The 16,885-nt window shown below is 44.5% G+C and overlaps 1 protein-coding gene across 22 annotated transcripts in view; it reads left to right on the forward strand.

Moving 5' to 3' along the window:
- Positions 1-203: 203 nt before the first annotated feature.
- DNM1 (dynamin 1) overlaps positions 204-16,885 on the forward strand; it is a 214,887-nt gene continuing 198,205 nt past the window's right edge. For 14 of the 22 annotated variants that reach the window (XM_077284437.1, XM_077284438.1, XM_077284427.1 and 11 more), the window contains exon 1: positions 242-576. In XM_077284437.1, coding sequence (XP_077140552.1) covers positions 416-576 — 161 coding nt within the window. In that variant the 5' untranslated portion in view covers positions 242-415. Of the gene's footprint in view, positions 577-16,885 lie in introns of all 22 variants that reach the window. The other 8 variants (XR_013221217.1, XR_013221218.1, XR_013221219.1 and 5 more) reach the window with 3 other exon arrangements.

The following is a 16,885-nucleotide window of genomic DNA, read 5'->3' on the forward strand; positions in this document are numbered from 1 at the left end:
TGTATAAAATATTTGGCTAAATATAAAATCTAAGACTATTACATAACATACACAGCTCCCTACATGAAAGGGGGCTAAGGCATTGACATTGGTAGCCTGCGCCCTCTGGTGGCTGAAGACGCTCATTTCTATACGCTGGAGCTGTCAGTCATTGCCATTACAGCGGTAGCGCACGCCCTCTAGTGGCCGAAGACTGTAACATCAGTTTAAATCCCCCAGGATCTGCTTGCTGGATGCGCCTGAGTTGGCAGTCTGGAGAAGCGAAAAGGAGCAGAGGAGGAGAAGCAGGACCGTGTAAGATCAGAGGGTCCTGCACATTCCCCCCTCCCATAATCACAGGGGGCAAGGTGTGAGAGGCTTGTAGAGCGACGATCATACACACTGACACAGTCAGGGAGCGACAGCAGCCTTCAAGATGGGCAACCGAGGGATGGAAGAGCTGATTCCGCTGGTTAACAAGCTCCAAGACGCCTTTTCAGCCATCGGACAGAATGCAAACCTAGATCTGCCCCAGATTGCTGTGGTTGGGGGTCAGAGTGCTGGAAAGAGCTCAGTGCTGGAGAATTTTGTGGGCAGGTAAGAAGCATTGCAGCTGATGTGTTTACATCATTCATTGCAGGCTGGATTAGAGCAGCCACAGAGCAGATTTCCATGATGATGGCTGTGCCCTGGATGTACCATAGCCCCAGTCCAGTGCTGCCATCATCCCTGCAATGAATAATGAAGCAGATGCAGAATATGACACCCCTGGGTGCATTCACCTTGAGCCATGGACATGGATGCAGCCCCATGATGACCCTTGCGCATCCATAGATACGTGTACAGGTGATTTATCAGCACATCCAGATCTGTTACTGTTGCATCTGTGATTATTATATATATATTTTAATTAGAAAATATAATTGATGTGAAGGGTTAATGTGCCTAGAGTAAAAAAAAAAAATGGAGGAGGTGCTGAGGAATACAGTACAGTATGTCACCGCAATGGAGGAAAAGGGAGGGGGCTCCGAAAACCAATGTCATCTGTTTACAGTCACAGCTGAGGGGGTTTTCTCCTATGGATTCAATGATGCCGATACCTATAGGACATAATGTCCTCCATGTACAGGGCGATGTCCAGCAGAGGACAATGCAGTAAATATGGAGGGTGGAGAGCAGCAGCCTTCAATGGGGCTTCATAGTAAATCACAGTGAGCGACGTGCCATAGGATTGGCGCCATAGATCCTTACAAGTGTGCGTCCGCTGCTCTCAAGGTGACACGCGAATGTGCATCACTGTCACACCAGAGGGGACCATATATTCACCCGCCACCATATTGTCATCACCAAACAGGCAAACAGGATCTTCTGTAGGATTTGTAGACAGACACTAAGCACACCGAGCAGTATAAACACGACTGTGCACATAAAGGCACGGTACAGCCCCTGGGTGCATGCTTATAGGTGCGTGTCGCTATAATGTTCCCTTGTGGGCATCATGGCTGTCAGGGCCCGAGCAGAGCATTGATGGGTTAAGTGGGATTATACTCTGGCAAGGTGCAGGCTCTGGGGAGAGGACAGATGGCGCCTGCAGCGTAGTCCTGTGTCACCAAGTGTGCCATGTGTGTACGATGTGTGCCGCCTGCTCATATGTAGGTGTCATTACACCGGGCATGCCTGTCTATCTATGTGTCCATACCTCCGAATGTGTGAAAACAAGAAAAAGAGACACAAATGTATAGCTCATCATGGAAGCTTGTATATGCCCCCACAGTACATTCCCCTTCACAGTTCACACAGCTCTGCTACATCGATACACACAGCTCTGCTATATCAATACAAACACATGCACACATGTAGCTCTGCTATATCAATATACACATACTACACATCATCAGTACAAACATCATACAGCACTGCTACATCACTACAAACATCACTCTGGTACACCACTACACACATAGCTCTGCTACATCAATACATTCGCATACAGCTCTGCTGCATCATACATACATCATACAGCCCACACATACAGTGGGTACAGAGAGTATTCAGACCCCTTTAAATTTTTCCCTCTTTGTTTCATTGCAGCCATTTGGTAAATTCAAAAAAGTTCATTTTTTCTCATTAATGTACACTCTGCACCCCATCTTGACTGAAAAAAAAGCCCCCAGAAATATAGAAATTTTTGCAAATTTAATAAAAAAGAAAAACTGAAATATCACATGGTCATAAGTCTTCAGACCTTTTGCTCAGACACTCATATCTAAGTCACATGCTGTCCATTTCCTTGTGATCTTTCTTGAGATGGTTCTACTCCTTCATTGGAGTCCAGCTGTGTTTAATTAAACTGATAGGACTTGATTTGGAAAGGCGCACACCTGTCTATATAAGACCTCACAGCTCACAGTGCATGTCAGACCAAATGAGAATCATGAGGTCAAAGGAACTGGCCAAGGAGCTGAGAGACAGAATTGTGGCAAGGCACAGATCTGGCCAAGGTTACAACAGAATTTCTGTAGTACTCAAGGTTCCTAAGAGCACAGTGGCCTCATAATCCTTAAATGGAAGACGTTTGGGACCACCAGAAGTCTTTCTAGACCTGGCCGTCCAGCCAAACTGAGCAATGATGGGAGAAGAGCCTTGGTGAGAGAGGTAAAGAAGAACCCCAAGATCACTGTGGCTGAGCTCCAGAGATGCAGTATGGAGATGGGAGAAAGTTCCACAAAGTCAACTATCACTGCAGCCCTCCACCAGTCGGGCCTTTATGGTAGAGTGGCCTGACGGAAGCCTCTCCTCAGTGCAAGACATATGAAATCCCGCATAGAGTTTGCTAAAAAACACATGAAGGACTTCCAGACTATGAGAAATAAGATTCTCTGATGTGATGAGACGTGTTGTGATTCGGTTCGTGGGCTCCCCTGGTGGTCTCTTGTGGTACTGGTGTCCTGCAAGCTTTGCCTTCTCAGTTCACCTGTTCCTATCAGGATGTGGGAGTATCCTATTTAACCTTGCTCCTCAGTCATTCTAATGCTGGCCATCAATGTATCCAGAGTGATTCTGTTGCATGTTCCTGCTCCCAGTTTTCTGCTCAGCTAAGTTGGACACTTTAGTCCTTAAGTCTATTTTTGTATGTTTTGTCCAGTTTGCACTTATGTGAATCTCTGCAGCTGGAAGCTCTTGTTGGGCTGAAATTACCACTCCGGTGTCATGAGTTGTCACATGAGTTAAGGTAATTTCAGGATGGTGTTTTGAAGGGTTTTGCAGCTGACCGCGAAGTCCTCTGTTGTATCTTTCTGCTATTTAGTTAGCGGGCCTCTCTGTGCTAAATCTGCTTTCATACTACGTGTGTCTTTTCATCTGCTCTCACCGTTATTATATGTGGGGGGCTGCTATCTCCTGTGGGGACATTCTCTGGAGGCAAGCCAGGACTGTGTTTTCTTCTACCAGGGGTAGTTAGTTCTCCGGCTGGCGCGCGGCATCTAGAGACAACGCAGGAATGCCCCCTGGCTACTTCTAGTGTGGTGTGTAGGTTTAGCATCGCGGTCAGCTCTAGTTTCCATCACCCGAGAGCTTGTCCGTTTATTCTATGCTTCTGATGTTTCCTTGCCATTGGAAACCATAACAGTATGGCCAGCCAAAATGTTTAATCTATAGGCTGAAGCAGGAGAGAAAAGGAACTGTGTGAAACCTTTTTTTTTTTTTTTCCTTCCTCTGAAGTTGCACTCCAGCTCTAATTGCAGTCTCCTGTTTTCCTCTCCTCTTAACCCCTGAATGGCTCAGACTTTATCTGTTGAAATATGGATCCCCAGAGTCTGGCTACCAATTTGAATAATCTTGCCTCTAAAGTTCAGAATATACAAGATTTTTTGTTACATGCTCCTCGGTCTGAACCTAAAATTCCTATACCGGAGTTTTTTTCTGGAGATCGATCTTGTTTTCTAAATTTTAAATACAATTGTAAATTGTTTCTTTCGCTGAGATCTCATTCTGCTGGAGATCCTGCCCAGCAAGTAAAAATTGTTATTTCTTTACTGCGGGGTGACCCCCAAAATTGGGCATTTTCATTGGCACCAGGGGATCCTGCGTTGCTCAATGTGGATGCGTTTTTTCTGGCTTTGGGGTTGCTTTATGAGGAACCAAATTTGGAGATTCAGGCTGAGAAAGCCCTAATAGCCCTCTCTCAGGGGCAAGATGAAGCCGAAATATATTGCCAAAGATTTCGAAAATGGTCTGTGCTTACTCAGTGGAATGAGTGCGCTCTGGCGGCAATTTTCAGAGAAGGTCTCTCTGATGCTGTAAAAGACGTCATGGTGGGGTTTCCTGCGCCTACTGGTCTGAATGAGTCCATGACAATGGCAATTCAGATTGATCGGCGTTTACGGGAACGCAAACCTGTGCACCAGTTGGCGGTGTCTTCTGAAGAGGCACCACAGAGTATGCAATGTGATAGCTTTCTGTCCAGAAGCGAACGACAGATTTATAGGCGCAAAAATCATTTGTGCTTCTATTGTGGAAATTCTACTCATGTTATATCAGCATGCTCTAAACGAACAAAGAAAGTTGATAAATCCTCTGCTATTGGCACTTTGCAGTCCAAGTTTATTTTGTCTGTGACTCTAATTTGTTCGTTATCTTCTATTGTTGCGGATGCGTATGTGGATTCTGGCGCCGCTTTGAGTCTTATGGATTGGTCCTTTGCCAGGCGCTGTGGGTTTGATCTAGAGCCTCTGGAAGTTCCTATACCTTTAAAGGGTATTGATTCTACACCATTGGCTAGTAATAAACCACAATACTGGACACAAGTGACTATGCGTATGACTCCAGACCATCAAGAGGTGATTCGCTTCCTTGTACTGTATAATCTACATGATGTGTTGGTGCTGGGATTGCCATGGTTGCAAACTCATAACCCAGTCCTTGACTGGAAAACAATGTCTGTACTAAGCTGGGGATGTCAGGGAAATCATGGGGACACATCTTTGGTCTCCATTGCTTCATCTATTCCCTCTGAAATTCCTGAGTTTTTGTCTGATTATCGTGAGGTTTTTGAGGAATCTACTCTTAATTCTCTTCCTCCTCACAGAGATTGCGATTGCGCCATAGATTTGATCCCTGGCAGTAAATTTCCTAAGGGTCGTCTATTCAATCTGTCTGTACCTGAACATGCTGCCATGCGAGAGTATATTAGGGAGTCCTTGGAAAAGGGACATATTCGTCCTTCTTCGTCTCCTCTTGGAGCGGGGTTCTTTTTCGTAGCTAAAAGCGATGGTTCTTTGAGACCTTGTATTGATTATAGACTCTTGAATAAGATCACAGTCAAGTATCAGTATCCTTTGCCATTGCTGACAGATTTATTTGCTCGCATTGAGGGGGCGAAGTGGTTCTCTAAGATTGATCTTCGCGGTGCGTATAATTTGGTGCGAATTAAGCAGGGGGATGAGTGGAAAACCGCATTTAATACGCCCGAGGGCCATTTTGAGTATTTGGTGATGCCTTTTGGTCTGTCAAATGCCCCTTCGGTCTTTCAGTCTTTTATGTACAATATTTTCCGTGAATATCTGGATAAATTTATGATTGTGTATTTGGACGATATCTTGATTTTTTCGGATGACTGGGAATCTCATGTTCAACAAGTTAGGAGGGTTTTTCAGGTTTTGCGGACCAATTCTCTGTTTGTTAAAGGTTCAAAGTGTGTTTTTGGGGTTCAGAAGATTTCTTTTTTGGGGTACATTTTTTCCCCCTCTTCTATTGAGATGGATCCTGTGAAGGTTCGGGCTATTTGTGACTGGACGCAACCGACTTCTCTTAAGGGCCTTCAGAAATTTTTGGGCTTTGCTAACTTTTATCGTCGATTCATAACTGGTTTTTCTAGCGTTGTCAGGCCTTTGACTGATTTGACTAAAAAGGGTGCTGATGTTGCAGATTGGTCTCCTGCTGCTGTGGAGGCCTTTCGGGAGCTTAAGCGCCGTTTTTCTTCTGCTCCGGTGTTGTGCCAGCCTGATGTTTCTCTTCCTTTTCAGGTGGAAGTTGATGCTTCCGAGATCGGAGCGGGGGCGGTTTTGTCGCAGAAAAGTTCAGATTGTTCAGTGATGAGACCTTGTGCGTTCTTTTCTCGAAAATTTTCGCCCGCCGAGCGAAATTATGACGTCGGTAATCGGGAGCTTTTGGCGATGAAGTGGGCATTCGAGGAGTGGCGTCATTGGCTTGAGGGTGCTAAACATCAGGTGGTGGTCTTGACTGATCACAAAAATTTGATTTATCTTGAGTCGGCCAGACGTCTGAATCCTAGACAGGCGCGCTGGTCGTTGTTTTTCTCCCGGTTTAATTTTGTGGTTTCGTATCTGCCAGGTACTAAGAATGTGAAGGCGGATGCCCTTTCTAGGAGTTTTGAACCTGATTCCCCTGGTGATTCTAAACCTACGGGTATACTTAAGGATGGGGTGATATTGTCTGCTGTCTTCCCAGACCTGCGACGTGCTTTACAAGAGTTTCAGGCGGATCGGCCTGATCGTTGTCCGCCTGGTAGATTGTTTGTGCCGGATGAGTGGACCAATAGAGTCATCTCGGAGGTTCATTCTTCTGCGTTGGCAGGTCATCCGGGAATTTTTGGTACCAGAGATTTGGTGGCTAGGTCCTTCTGGTGGCCTTCCCTGTCTCGGGACGTTCGTACTTTTGTGCAGTCTTGCGATGTTTGTGCTCGGGCCAAGCCTTGTTGTTCTCGGGCTAGTGGGTTGTTGTTGCCCTTGCCTGTTCCTAAGAGGCCTTGGACACACATCTCTATGGATTTTATTTCTGATCTCCCTGTTTCTCAGAAGATGTCCGTCATTTGGGTGGTGTGTGACCGCTTTTCTAAGATGGTTCATTTGGTGCCCTTGCCCAAGCTGCCTTCCTCATCTGAGTTGGTGCCCCTGTTTTTTTCAGAATGTGGTTCGGCTGCATGGTATTCCGGAGAATATCGTTTCCGACAGGGGATCCCAGTTTGTGTCCAGATTTTGGCGGGCGTTTTGTGCCAGGATGGGCATTGATTTGTCTTTTTCGTCTGCATTTCATCCCCAGACAAATGGCCAGACGGAACGTACTAATCAGACCTTGGAGACTTATTTGAGGTGTTTCGTGTCTGCTGATCAGGATGACTGGGTCTCCTTTTTGCCGTTGGCTGAGTTTGCCCTTAATAATCGGGCCAGTTCTGCCACTTTGGTCTCCCCTTTCTTTTGCAATTCAGGGTTCCATCCTCGTTTTTCATCTGGTCAGGTGGAGTCTTCGGATTGTCCTGGAGTGGATACCATGGTGGATAGGTTGCATCGTATTTGGGGGCAGGTGGTGGACAATTTGGAGTTGTCCCAGGAGAGGACTCAACGTTTTGCTAATCGCCATCGTCGTGTTGGTCCTCGTCTTCGTGTTGGGGACTTGGTGTGGTTGTCCTCCCGTTTTGTCCCTATGAGGGTCTCTTCTCCTAAGTTTAAGCCTCGGTTCATCGGTCCTTATAAGATTTTGGAAATTCTTAACCCTGTGTCTTTTCGTTTGGACCTCCCAGCATCCTTTGCTATCCATAATGTCTTCCATCGGTCATTATTGCGGAGGTATGAGGTACCATTTGTGCCTTCTGTTGAGCCTCCTGCTCCTGTGCTGGTTGAGGGTGAATTGGAGTACGTGGTGGAGAAAATCTTGGACTCCCGTGTTTCCAGACGGAGACTTCAATATCTGGTGAAATGGAAGGGCTACGGTCAAGAGGATAATTCTTGGGTTACAGCTTCTGATGTTCATGCTTCTGATTTGGTCCGTGCCTTTCATAGGGCTCATCCAGATCGCCCTGGTGGTTCTTGTGAGGGTTCGGTGCCCCCTCCTTAAGGGGGGGGTACTGTTGTGATTCGGTTCGTGGGCTCCCCCGGTGGTCTCTTGTGGTACTGGTGTCCTGCAAGCTTTGCCTTCTCAGTTCACCTGTTCCTATCAGGATGTGGGAGTATCCTATTTAACCTTGCTCCTCAGTCATTCTAATGCTGGCCATCAATGTATCCAGAGTGATTCTGTTGCATGTTCCTGCTCCCAGTTTTCTGCTCAGCTAAGTTGGACACTTTAGTCCTTAAGTCTATTTTTGTATGTTTTGTCCAGTTTGCACTTATGTGAATCTCTGCAGCTGGAAGCTCTTGTTGGGCTGAAATTACCACTCCGGTGTCATGAGTTGTCACATGAGTTAAGGTAATTTCAGGATGGTGTTTTGAAGGGTTTTGCAGCTGACCGCGAAGTCCTCTGTTGTATCTTTCTGCTATTTAGTTAGCGGGCCTCTCTGTGCTAAATCTGCTTTCATACTACGTGTGTCTTTTCATCTGCTCTCACCGTTATTATATGTGGGGGGCTGCTATCTCCTGTGGGGACATTCTCTGGAGGCAAGCCAGGACTGTGTTTTCTTCTACCAGGGGTAGTTAGTTCTCCGGCTGGCGCGCGGCATCTAGAGACAACGCAGGAATGCCCCCTGGCTACTTCTAGTGTGGTGTGTAGGTTTAGCATCGCGGTCAGCTCTAGTTTCCATCACCCGAGAGCTTGTCCGTTTATTCTATGCTTCTGATGTTTCCTTGCCATTGGAAACCATAACAGAGACGAAGATAGACCTTTTTGGTGATAATTCTAAGTGGTATGTGTGGAGAAAACCAGGCACTGCTCATCACCTACCCAATACAATACCAACAGAGAAACATGGTGGTGGCATCATGCTTTGGGGTTCTTTTTCAGCTGCAGGGACAGGACGACTGGTTGCCATTGAAGGAAACATGAATACGGCCAAGTACAGAGATATCCTGAATGAAAACCTCTTCCAGAGTGCTCTGGACCTCAGACTTGGCCGAAAACCACCGACTTTCACCATCCAACCTGACGGAACTGGAGAGGATCTGCAAGGAAGAATGGCAGAGGATCCCCAAATCCAGGTGTGAAAAACTTGTTGCATCATTCCCAAGAAGACTCATGGCTGTACTAGCTAAATAGGTGCTTCTACTCAATACTGAGCAAAGGCTCTGAATACTTATGACCATGTGATGTTTTAGTTTTTCTTTTTTTAATAAATTTGCAAAAATTTCAACATTTCTGGGGGGGGGGTGTTCAGTAAAATAGGGTGCAGAGTGTACATTAATGAGAAAAAAATGTACTTTTTTGAATTTACCAAATGGCTGCAATGAAACAAAGAGTGAAAAATTTCAAGGGGTCTGAATACTTTCCGTACCCACTGTAGCTCTGCTACATCAATACAAACATACAGCTCTGCTGCATCTCTACATATAGCTCTGCTACACCAATACATTCACATACAGCTCTGCTACATCAATACACACAGCTCTGCTACATCAATACATTGACATACAATACTACATCAATACACACAGAGCTACATCAATACAAACACATACAGCTCTGCTGCATCGTTACACATAGCTCTGCTACATCAATGCACACACATAGCTTTGCTACATCAATACATTCACATACAGCTCTGTTACATCAACACACACATAGCTCTACTACATGAATACAAACACATACAGCACTGCTGCATCAGTACACATTGCTCTGCTACATCAATATATTCACATACAGCTCTGCTACATCACAACACACATAGTTCTGCTATATCACTGCACACATAGTTCTGTTACATCAATATAAACACATATAGCGCTGGGCCAAAACTCTGATCTTCTTCTGGTGAAGCCATTCTTTTGCTGATTTTGAGGTCACTTAGGGTTGTTCTTGTGATCAAAGGTGACAAATATCCAAGTCCTGCTATGTTTTGCCAAAACCAACATGAAGTCTGTCAAAAGCATGTGGGAAAATGAGTTACGGTCTGATGAGATCAAGAGGGAACTTTTTGGCCGTAATTCCAAAAGGAATGTTGGGTGCAAAGCCACCAAAAGAACACCATACTCATAGTGAAGCATGGTAGAGGCAACATTATGCTTTGGGGCTGTTTTTGTTCATCTGGAGCTCAGACTTTAGTCAAGGTGGAGGGAAGTATGAAAAACTCCAAATATCAGCCAATTTTGCAACAAAACCTTCAGGCCTCTGCTAAAAAAACTGAAGATGAAGAATTTCACCTTTCATCACAAGAACAATCCTAAGTGACCTTCAAATCAGCAAAAGAATAGCTTCACCAGAAGAAGATCAGAGTTTTGGCCCAGCCAGAGCCCAGACCTGAATCGAATGGAAAATCTTTGGGAACGCAACAAGTTGCGTTTTGTGCGGACGGCAGGTGTGTCAAAACGACACATCCGCATGCATCCGAATGTCCTGCGTACCCAATGTTAAAGATAGGTATGCAGGACGCATGCAGAAGTATGTGGAAGTAGGCGGAGCTTAACGGAGGAAGTACGCAGCCCTGCGCAATGCCCCCGAACGCTAATGTGAACTTATCCTGAGAGATGGGCCTGAGTCCATGTCTGGATCAGGAGGTCCATATCGTGCTACGGTGGCTGCGCATCTGCGATTCACAATAGTGACTTCTATGAAAGTCTCCAAATCATTGAAGCACGCTTACCGGAACGCCCTTGGAAGTGAATGCAGAAGATTGAGCATGCGCAGCCATTTCTCCTCTGTAGGATGCGCAGCCCAGTCATTTATAGCATATCCCAGGTTGGCATACCGCTTTAACCTCTTCACCTCTTCACTGGGGTGGGCTCATCATCCGCCTCCTACAGCGGCCACTGTTAGCCCCGATCGCTGCTGTTAAATCATTAAATTGCCACAGACAGCAACATTTACAGCCATGGCCACCCTTGAAATTGTTCCGGAAAATGAAGTATTTCTCCCAGATAATTATTACAATTACATGCTTTGTTATACACATGTTCATTTCCTTTGTGTATTTGGAACAATACAAAAAACAGAGGAAAAAAAAGGCAAATTGGACATAATTTCACACAAAACCCCCAAAATGGGCCAAACAAAATTGTCGGCACCCTCATCTTAATATTTGGTTGCACATGCTTTGGAATAAATAACACTTTCAGCCGTGACTGTATGTAGTTCGATCCCGGTAAGACATCCATGGCCCCCTCCTCTATAACAAGACCATGGGGTGCATATGGCATCTAGAATGTAAGTCCGCAAGGACAGGGTCCTCTCCCCTCTGTACCAGTCTGTCATCGTAAATGTGTTTACTGCAAACAATATCTATAACCCTGTACGTAACCCCTTCACATGTACAGCACCATGGAATTAATGGTGCTATATAAATAAATAATAATAATAAGGCCTCCATCACCGCCATCTTGGCATCCCTGTGGATTGTATGGATTTTGTTCCCCATTTTAGTACATTATATAGTAAAATGAATGGTGTCCTTCATAACTAGAAGTCGTCCCACAGAAAACAAGGCCTCAGACGTCGATGTCAAAAGAAAAATATTACGGTTATTGGAAGAAGGGAAGGAAAAAGTATTGCTCAGACATACAAAACTGGCCACATCCAAACCCCTATCTATTAGTGACAGGGTCAAAGGTCAGTGATAAAAGGTGAAAGTAGTGATAGTCCTGGGCCTGAGACAATGCGGAGAGGTAACATGGAGGATGTAAGCAGTCCGGATATGCAACCAGTAGGTCGTTCTCACAGATGTAACCCTATGTATGGCAGACGGTGCAATTTACAGTCATTGCTTTGTAAGGAGAAAGTTTGCCTTTTACCCTAGTGATTAATTTCCACTTCTGACATTATCTGATTTAATCAGGACGATTATTACTATAATCAATAGTCATTCATCAATCACAACCAGCAATAATACAGTAAGAATATGCGTCTGCAGGGACATGGCCACAAAAAAGGGGGCGCCCCAAAACTACAGAGACCTCCATAATCAGGGTCCAGTAATGTATATAGTGTATACAGCGAGGTGTAGTAATGTATATAGTGTATACAGTGAGGTTTAGTAATGTATATGGTGTATACAGCGGGGTCTAGTAATGTAAATAGTGTATACAGCGAGGTCCAGTAATGTACAGTACAGACCAAAAGTTTGGACACACCTTCTCATTTAAAGACTTTTCTGTATTTTCATGACTATGAAAATTGTACATTCACACTGAAGGCATCAAAACTATGAATTAACACATGTGGAATTATATACTTAACAAAAAAGTGTGAAACAACTGAAATTATGTCTTATATTCTAGGTTCTTCAAAGTAGCCACCTTTTGCTTTGATGACTGCTTTGCACACTACTTGGCATTCTCTTGATGAGCTTCAAGAGGTAGTCACCGGGAATAGTTTTGCCTTCACAGGTGTGCCCTGTCAGGTTTAATAAGTGGGATTTCTTGCCTTATAAATGGGGTTGGGACCATCAGTTGTGTTGTGAAGAAGTCTGGTGGATACACAGCTGATAGTCCAACTGAATAGACTGCTAGAATTTGTATTATGGCAAGAAAAAAGTAGCTAAGTAAAGAAAAACGAGTGGCCATCATTACTTTAAGAAATGAAGGTCAGTCAGTCCGAAAAATTGGGAAAACTTTGAAAGTGTCCCCAAGTGCAGTGGCAAAAACCATCAAGCGCTACAAAGAAACTGGCTCACATGAGGACCGCCCCAGGAAAGGAAGACCAAGAGTCACCTCTGCTTCTGAGGATAAGTTTATCTGAGTCACCAGCCTCAGAAATTGCAGGTTAACAGCAGCTCAGATTAGAGACCAGGTCAATGCCACACAGTTCTAGCAGCAGACACATCTCTACAACAACTGTTAAGAGGAGACTTTGTGCAGCAGGCCTTCATGGTAAAATAGCTGCTAGGAAACCACTGCTAAGGACAGGCAACAAGCAGAAGAGACTTGTTTGGGCTAAAGAACACAAGGAATGGACATTAGACCAGTGGAAATCTGTGCTTTGGTCTGATGAGTCCAAATTTGAGATCTTTGGTTCCAACCACCGTGTCTTTGTGCGACGCAGAAAAGGTGAACGGATGGACTCTACATGCCTGGTTCCCACCGTGAAGCATAGAGGAGGAGGTGTGATGGTGTGGGGGTGCTTTGCTGGTGACACTGTTGGGGATTTATTAAAAATTGAAGGCATACTGAACCAGCATAGCTACCACAGCATCTTGCAGCGGCATGCTATTCCATCCGGTTTGCGTTTAGTTCGACCATCATTTATGTTTCAACAAGACAAGGACCACAAACACACCTCCAGGCTGTGTAAGGGCTATTTGACCAAGGAGGAGAGTGATGGGGTGCTACGCCATCCACAGTCACCAGACCTGAGCCCAATCGAGATGGTTTGGGGTGAGCTGGACCGCAGAGTGAAGGCAAAAGGGCCAACAAGTGCTAAGCATCTCTGGGAACTCCTTTAAGATTGTTGGAAGACCATTCCCGGTGACTACCTCTTGAAGCTCATCAAAAGAATGCCAAGAGTGTGCAAAGCAGTCATCAAAGCAAAAGGTGGCTACTTTGAAGAACCTAGAATATAAGACATAATTTCAGTTGTTTCATACTTTTTTGTTAAGTATATAATTCAACATGTGTTAATTCATAGTTTTGATGCCTTCAGTGTGAATGTACAATTTTCATAGTCATGAAAATACAAAAAAATCTTTAACCCCTTTCTGTCATTGGACATACTATTCCGTCCATGTGGGGTGGGCCCTACTTCCCAAGGATGGAATAGTACGTCCAGCGCGATCGGCCGCGCTCACGTGGGGAGCGCGGCCGATCGTGGCCGGGTGTCAGCTGACTATCGCAGCTGACATCCGGCACTATGTGCCAGGAGCGGTCATGGACCGCCCCCGGCACATTAAACCCCGGCACACTGTGATCAAACATGATTGCAGTGTTCCGGTGGTACAGGGAAGCATCGCGCAGGGAGGGGGCTCCCTGCGTGCTTCCCTGAGACGATCAGTACAAGGCGATGTGCTCACCTTGTACCGAGCGTCTCCTCCCTGCAAGTCCCGGATCCAAAATGGCAGCGGGGCTGCATCTGGGTCCTGCAGGGAGGTGGCTTCACAGCACCTGCTCAGAGCAGGCGCCGGGAAGCCTGGAGCTGTACACGTTAGATCGCCGATCTGACACAGTGCACAGCAAGGTGTCAGATCGGCGATCTGTCACTTTACTGTGATGTCCCCCCCTGGGGCAAAGTAAAAATGTAAAAGAAAAAAAAATTACATGTGTAAAAAAAAAAAAAAAAAAAAAGTTCCTAAATAAATAATAATAAAAAAAATATTGTTCCAATAAATACATACCTTTAGCTAAATAAAAATGAAAAAACAATAAAAGTACACATATTTAGTATCGCCACGTCCGTAACGACCCGACCTATAAAACTGTCCCACTAGTTAACCCCTTCAGTGAACACCGTAAAAAAAAAAAAGAGGCAAAAAACAACGCTTTATTATCATACCGCCGAACAAAAAGTGGAATAACACGCGATCAAAAAGACAGATATAAATGACCATGGTACCGCTGAAAACATCATCTTGTTCCGCAAAAAATGAGCCACCATACAGCATCATCAGTGAAAAAATAAAAAAGTTATAGTCCTCAGAATAAAGCGATGCAAAAATAATTATTTTTTCTATAAAATAGTTTTTATCATATAAAAGCGCCAAAACATAAAAAAATGATATAAGTGAGGCATTGCTGTAATCGTACTGACCCAAAGAATAAAACTGCTTTATCCATTTTACCAAACACGGAACGGTATAAACGCCCCCCCCCCCAGAAGAAATTCATGAATAGCTGGTTTTTGGTCATTCTGCCTCACAAAAATCAGAATAAAAAGCGATCAAAAAATGTCACGTGCCCGAAAATGTTACCAATAAAAACGTCAACTCGTCCCGCAAAAAACAAGACCTCACATGACTTTGTGGACCAAAATATGGAAAAATTATAGCACTCAAAATGTGGTAACGCAAAAAACATTTTTTTGCAATAAAAAGCGTCTTTTAGTGTGTGACGGCTGCCAATCATAAAAATCTGCTAGAAAACCCGCTATAAATAGTAAATCAAACCCCCCCTTCATCACCCCCTTAGTTACGAAAAATAAAAAATTTAAAAAAATGTATTTATTTCCATTTTCCCATTAGGGTTAGGGCTAGGGTTAGGGCTAGGGTTAGGGTTAGGGTTGGGGCTAGGGTTAGGGCTACAGTTAGGGTTAGAGTTGGGGCTAAAGTTAGGGTTGGGGCTAAAGTTAGGGTTGGGGCTAAAGTTAGGGTTAGGGTTTGGATTACCTTTACGGTTGGGATTAGGGTTAGGGGTGTGTTAGGGTTAGGGGTGTGGTTAGGGTTACAGTTGAGATTAAGGTTAGGGGTGTGTTTGGATTAGGGTTTCAGTTATAACTGAGGGTTTCCACTGTTTAGGCACATCAGGGGCTCTCCAAATGCGACATTGCGTCCGATCTCAATTCCAGCCAATTCTGAGTTGAAAAAGTAAAACAGCGCTCCTTCCCTTCCGAGCTCTCCCGTGCGCACAAACAAGGGTTTACCCCAACATATGGGGTATCAGCGTACTCAGGACACATTGGACAACAACTTTTGGGGTCCAATTTCTCCTGTTACCCTTGGGAAAATACAAAACTGGGGGCTAAAAAATAATTTTTGTGTAAAAAAAAAAAAAATTTTTATTTTCACAGCTCTGCGTTATAAACTGTAGTGAAACACTTGGGGGTTCAAAGTTCTCACAACACATCTAGATAAGTTCCCTGGGGATTCTACTTTCCAATATGTGGTCACTTGTGGGGGGGTTTCTACGGTTTAGGTACATTAGGGGCTCTGCAAATGCAACGTGACGCCTGCAGACCATTCCATCTAAGTCTGCATTCCAAATGGGGCTCCTTCCTTTCTGAGCTCTCCCATGCGCCCAAATGGTGGTTCCCCCCCACATGTGGGGTATTAGCGTACTCAGGACAAATTGGACAACAACTTTTGGAGTCCAATTTCTCCTGTTATCCTTGGGAAAATACAAAACTGGGGGCTAAAAATAATTTTTGTGGGGAAAAAAAAAGAATTTTTATTTTCACGGCTCTGCGTTATAAACTGTAGTGAAACACTTGGGGATTCAAAGCTCTCACAACACATCTAGATGAGTTCCTTAGGAGGCCTACTTTCCAAAATGGTGTCACTTGTGGGGGGTTTCAATGTTTAGGCACATCAGTGGCTCTCCAAACGCAACATGGCGTCACATCTCAATTCCAGTCAATTTTGCATTGAAAAGTCAAATGGCGCTCCTTCCCTTCCGAGCTCTGTCATGCGCCCAAACAGTGGTTTACCCCCACATATGAGGTATCAGCATACTCAGGACAAATTGGACAACAACTTTTGGGGTTCAATTTCTTCTCTTACCCTTGGGAAAATAGAAAATTGGGGGCGAAAAGATCATTTTTGTGAAAAAATATGATTTTTTATTTTTATGGCTCTGCATTATAAACTTCTGTGAAGCACTTGGTGGGTCAAAGTGCTCACCATACATCTAGATAAGTTCCTTAGGGGGTCTACTTTCCAAAATGGTGTCACTTGTAGGGGGTTTCAATGTTTAGGCACATCAGAGGCTCTCCAAACACAACATGGTGTCCCATCTCAATTCCAGTCAATTTTGCATTGAAAAGTCAAACGGCGCTCCTTCCCTTCCAAGCTCTCCCTTGCGCCCAAACAGTGGTTTACCCCCACATATGGGGCATAAGCGTACTCAGGACAAATTGGACAACAACTTTTGGAGTCCAATTTCTTCTCTTACCCTTGGGAAAATAAAAAATTGGGGGCAAAAAGATCATTTTTGTGAAAAAATATGATTTTTTATTTTTACGGCTCTGCATTATAAACTTCTGTGAATCACTTAATGGGTCAAAGTGCTCACCACACATTTAGATAAGTTCCTTAGGGGGTCTACTTTCCAAAATGGTGTCACTTGTGGGGGGTTTCAATATTTAGGCACATCAGGGGCTCTCCAAG

Source organism: Ranitomeya variabilis, chromosome 2 (assembly GCF_051348905.1).
Source record: "Ranitomeya variabilis isolate aRanVar5 chromosome 2, aRanVar5.hap1, whole genome shotgun sequence".
Classification (NCBI taxonomy): domain Eukaryota; kingdom Metazoa; phylum Chordata; class Amphibia; order Anura; family Dendrobatidae; genus Ranitomeya; species Ranitomeya variabilis.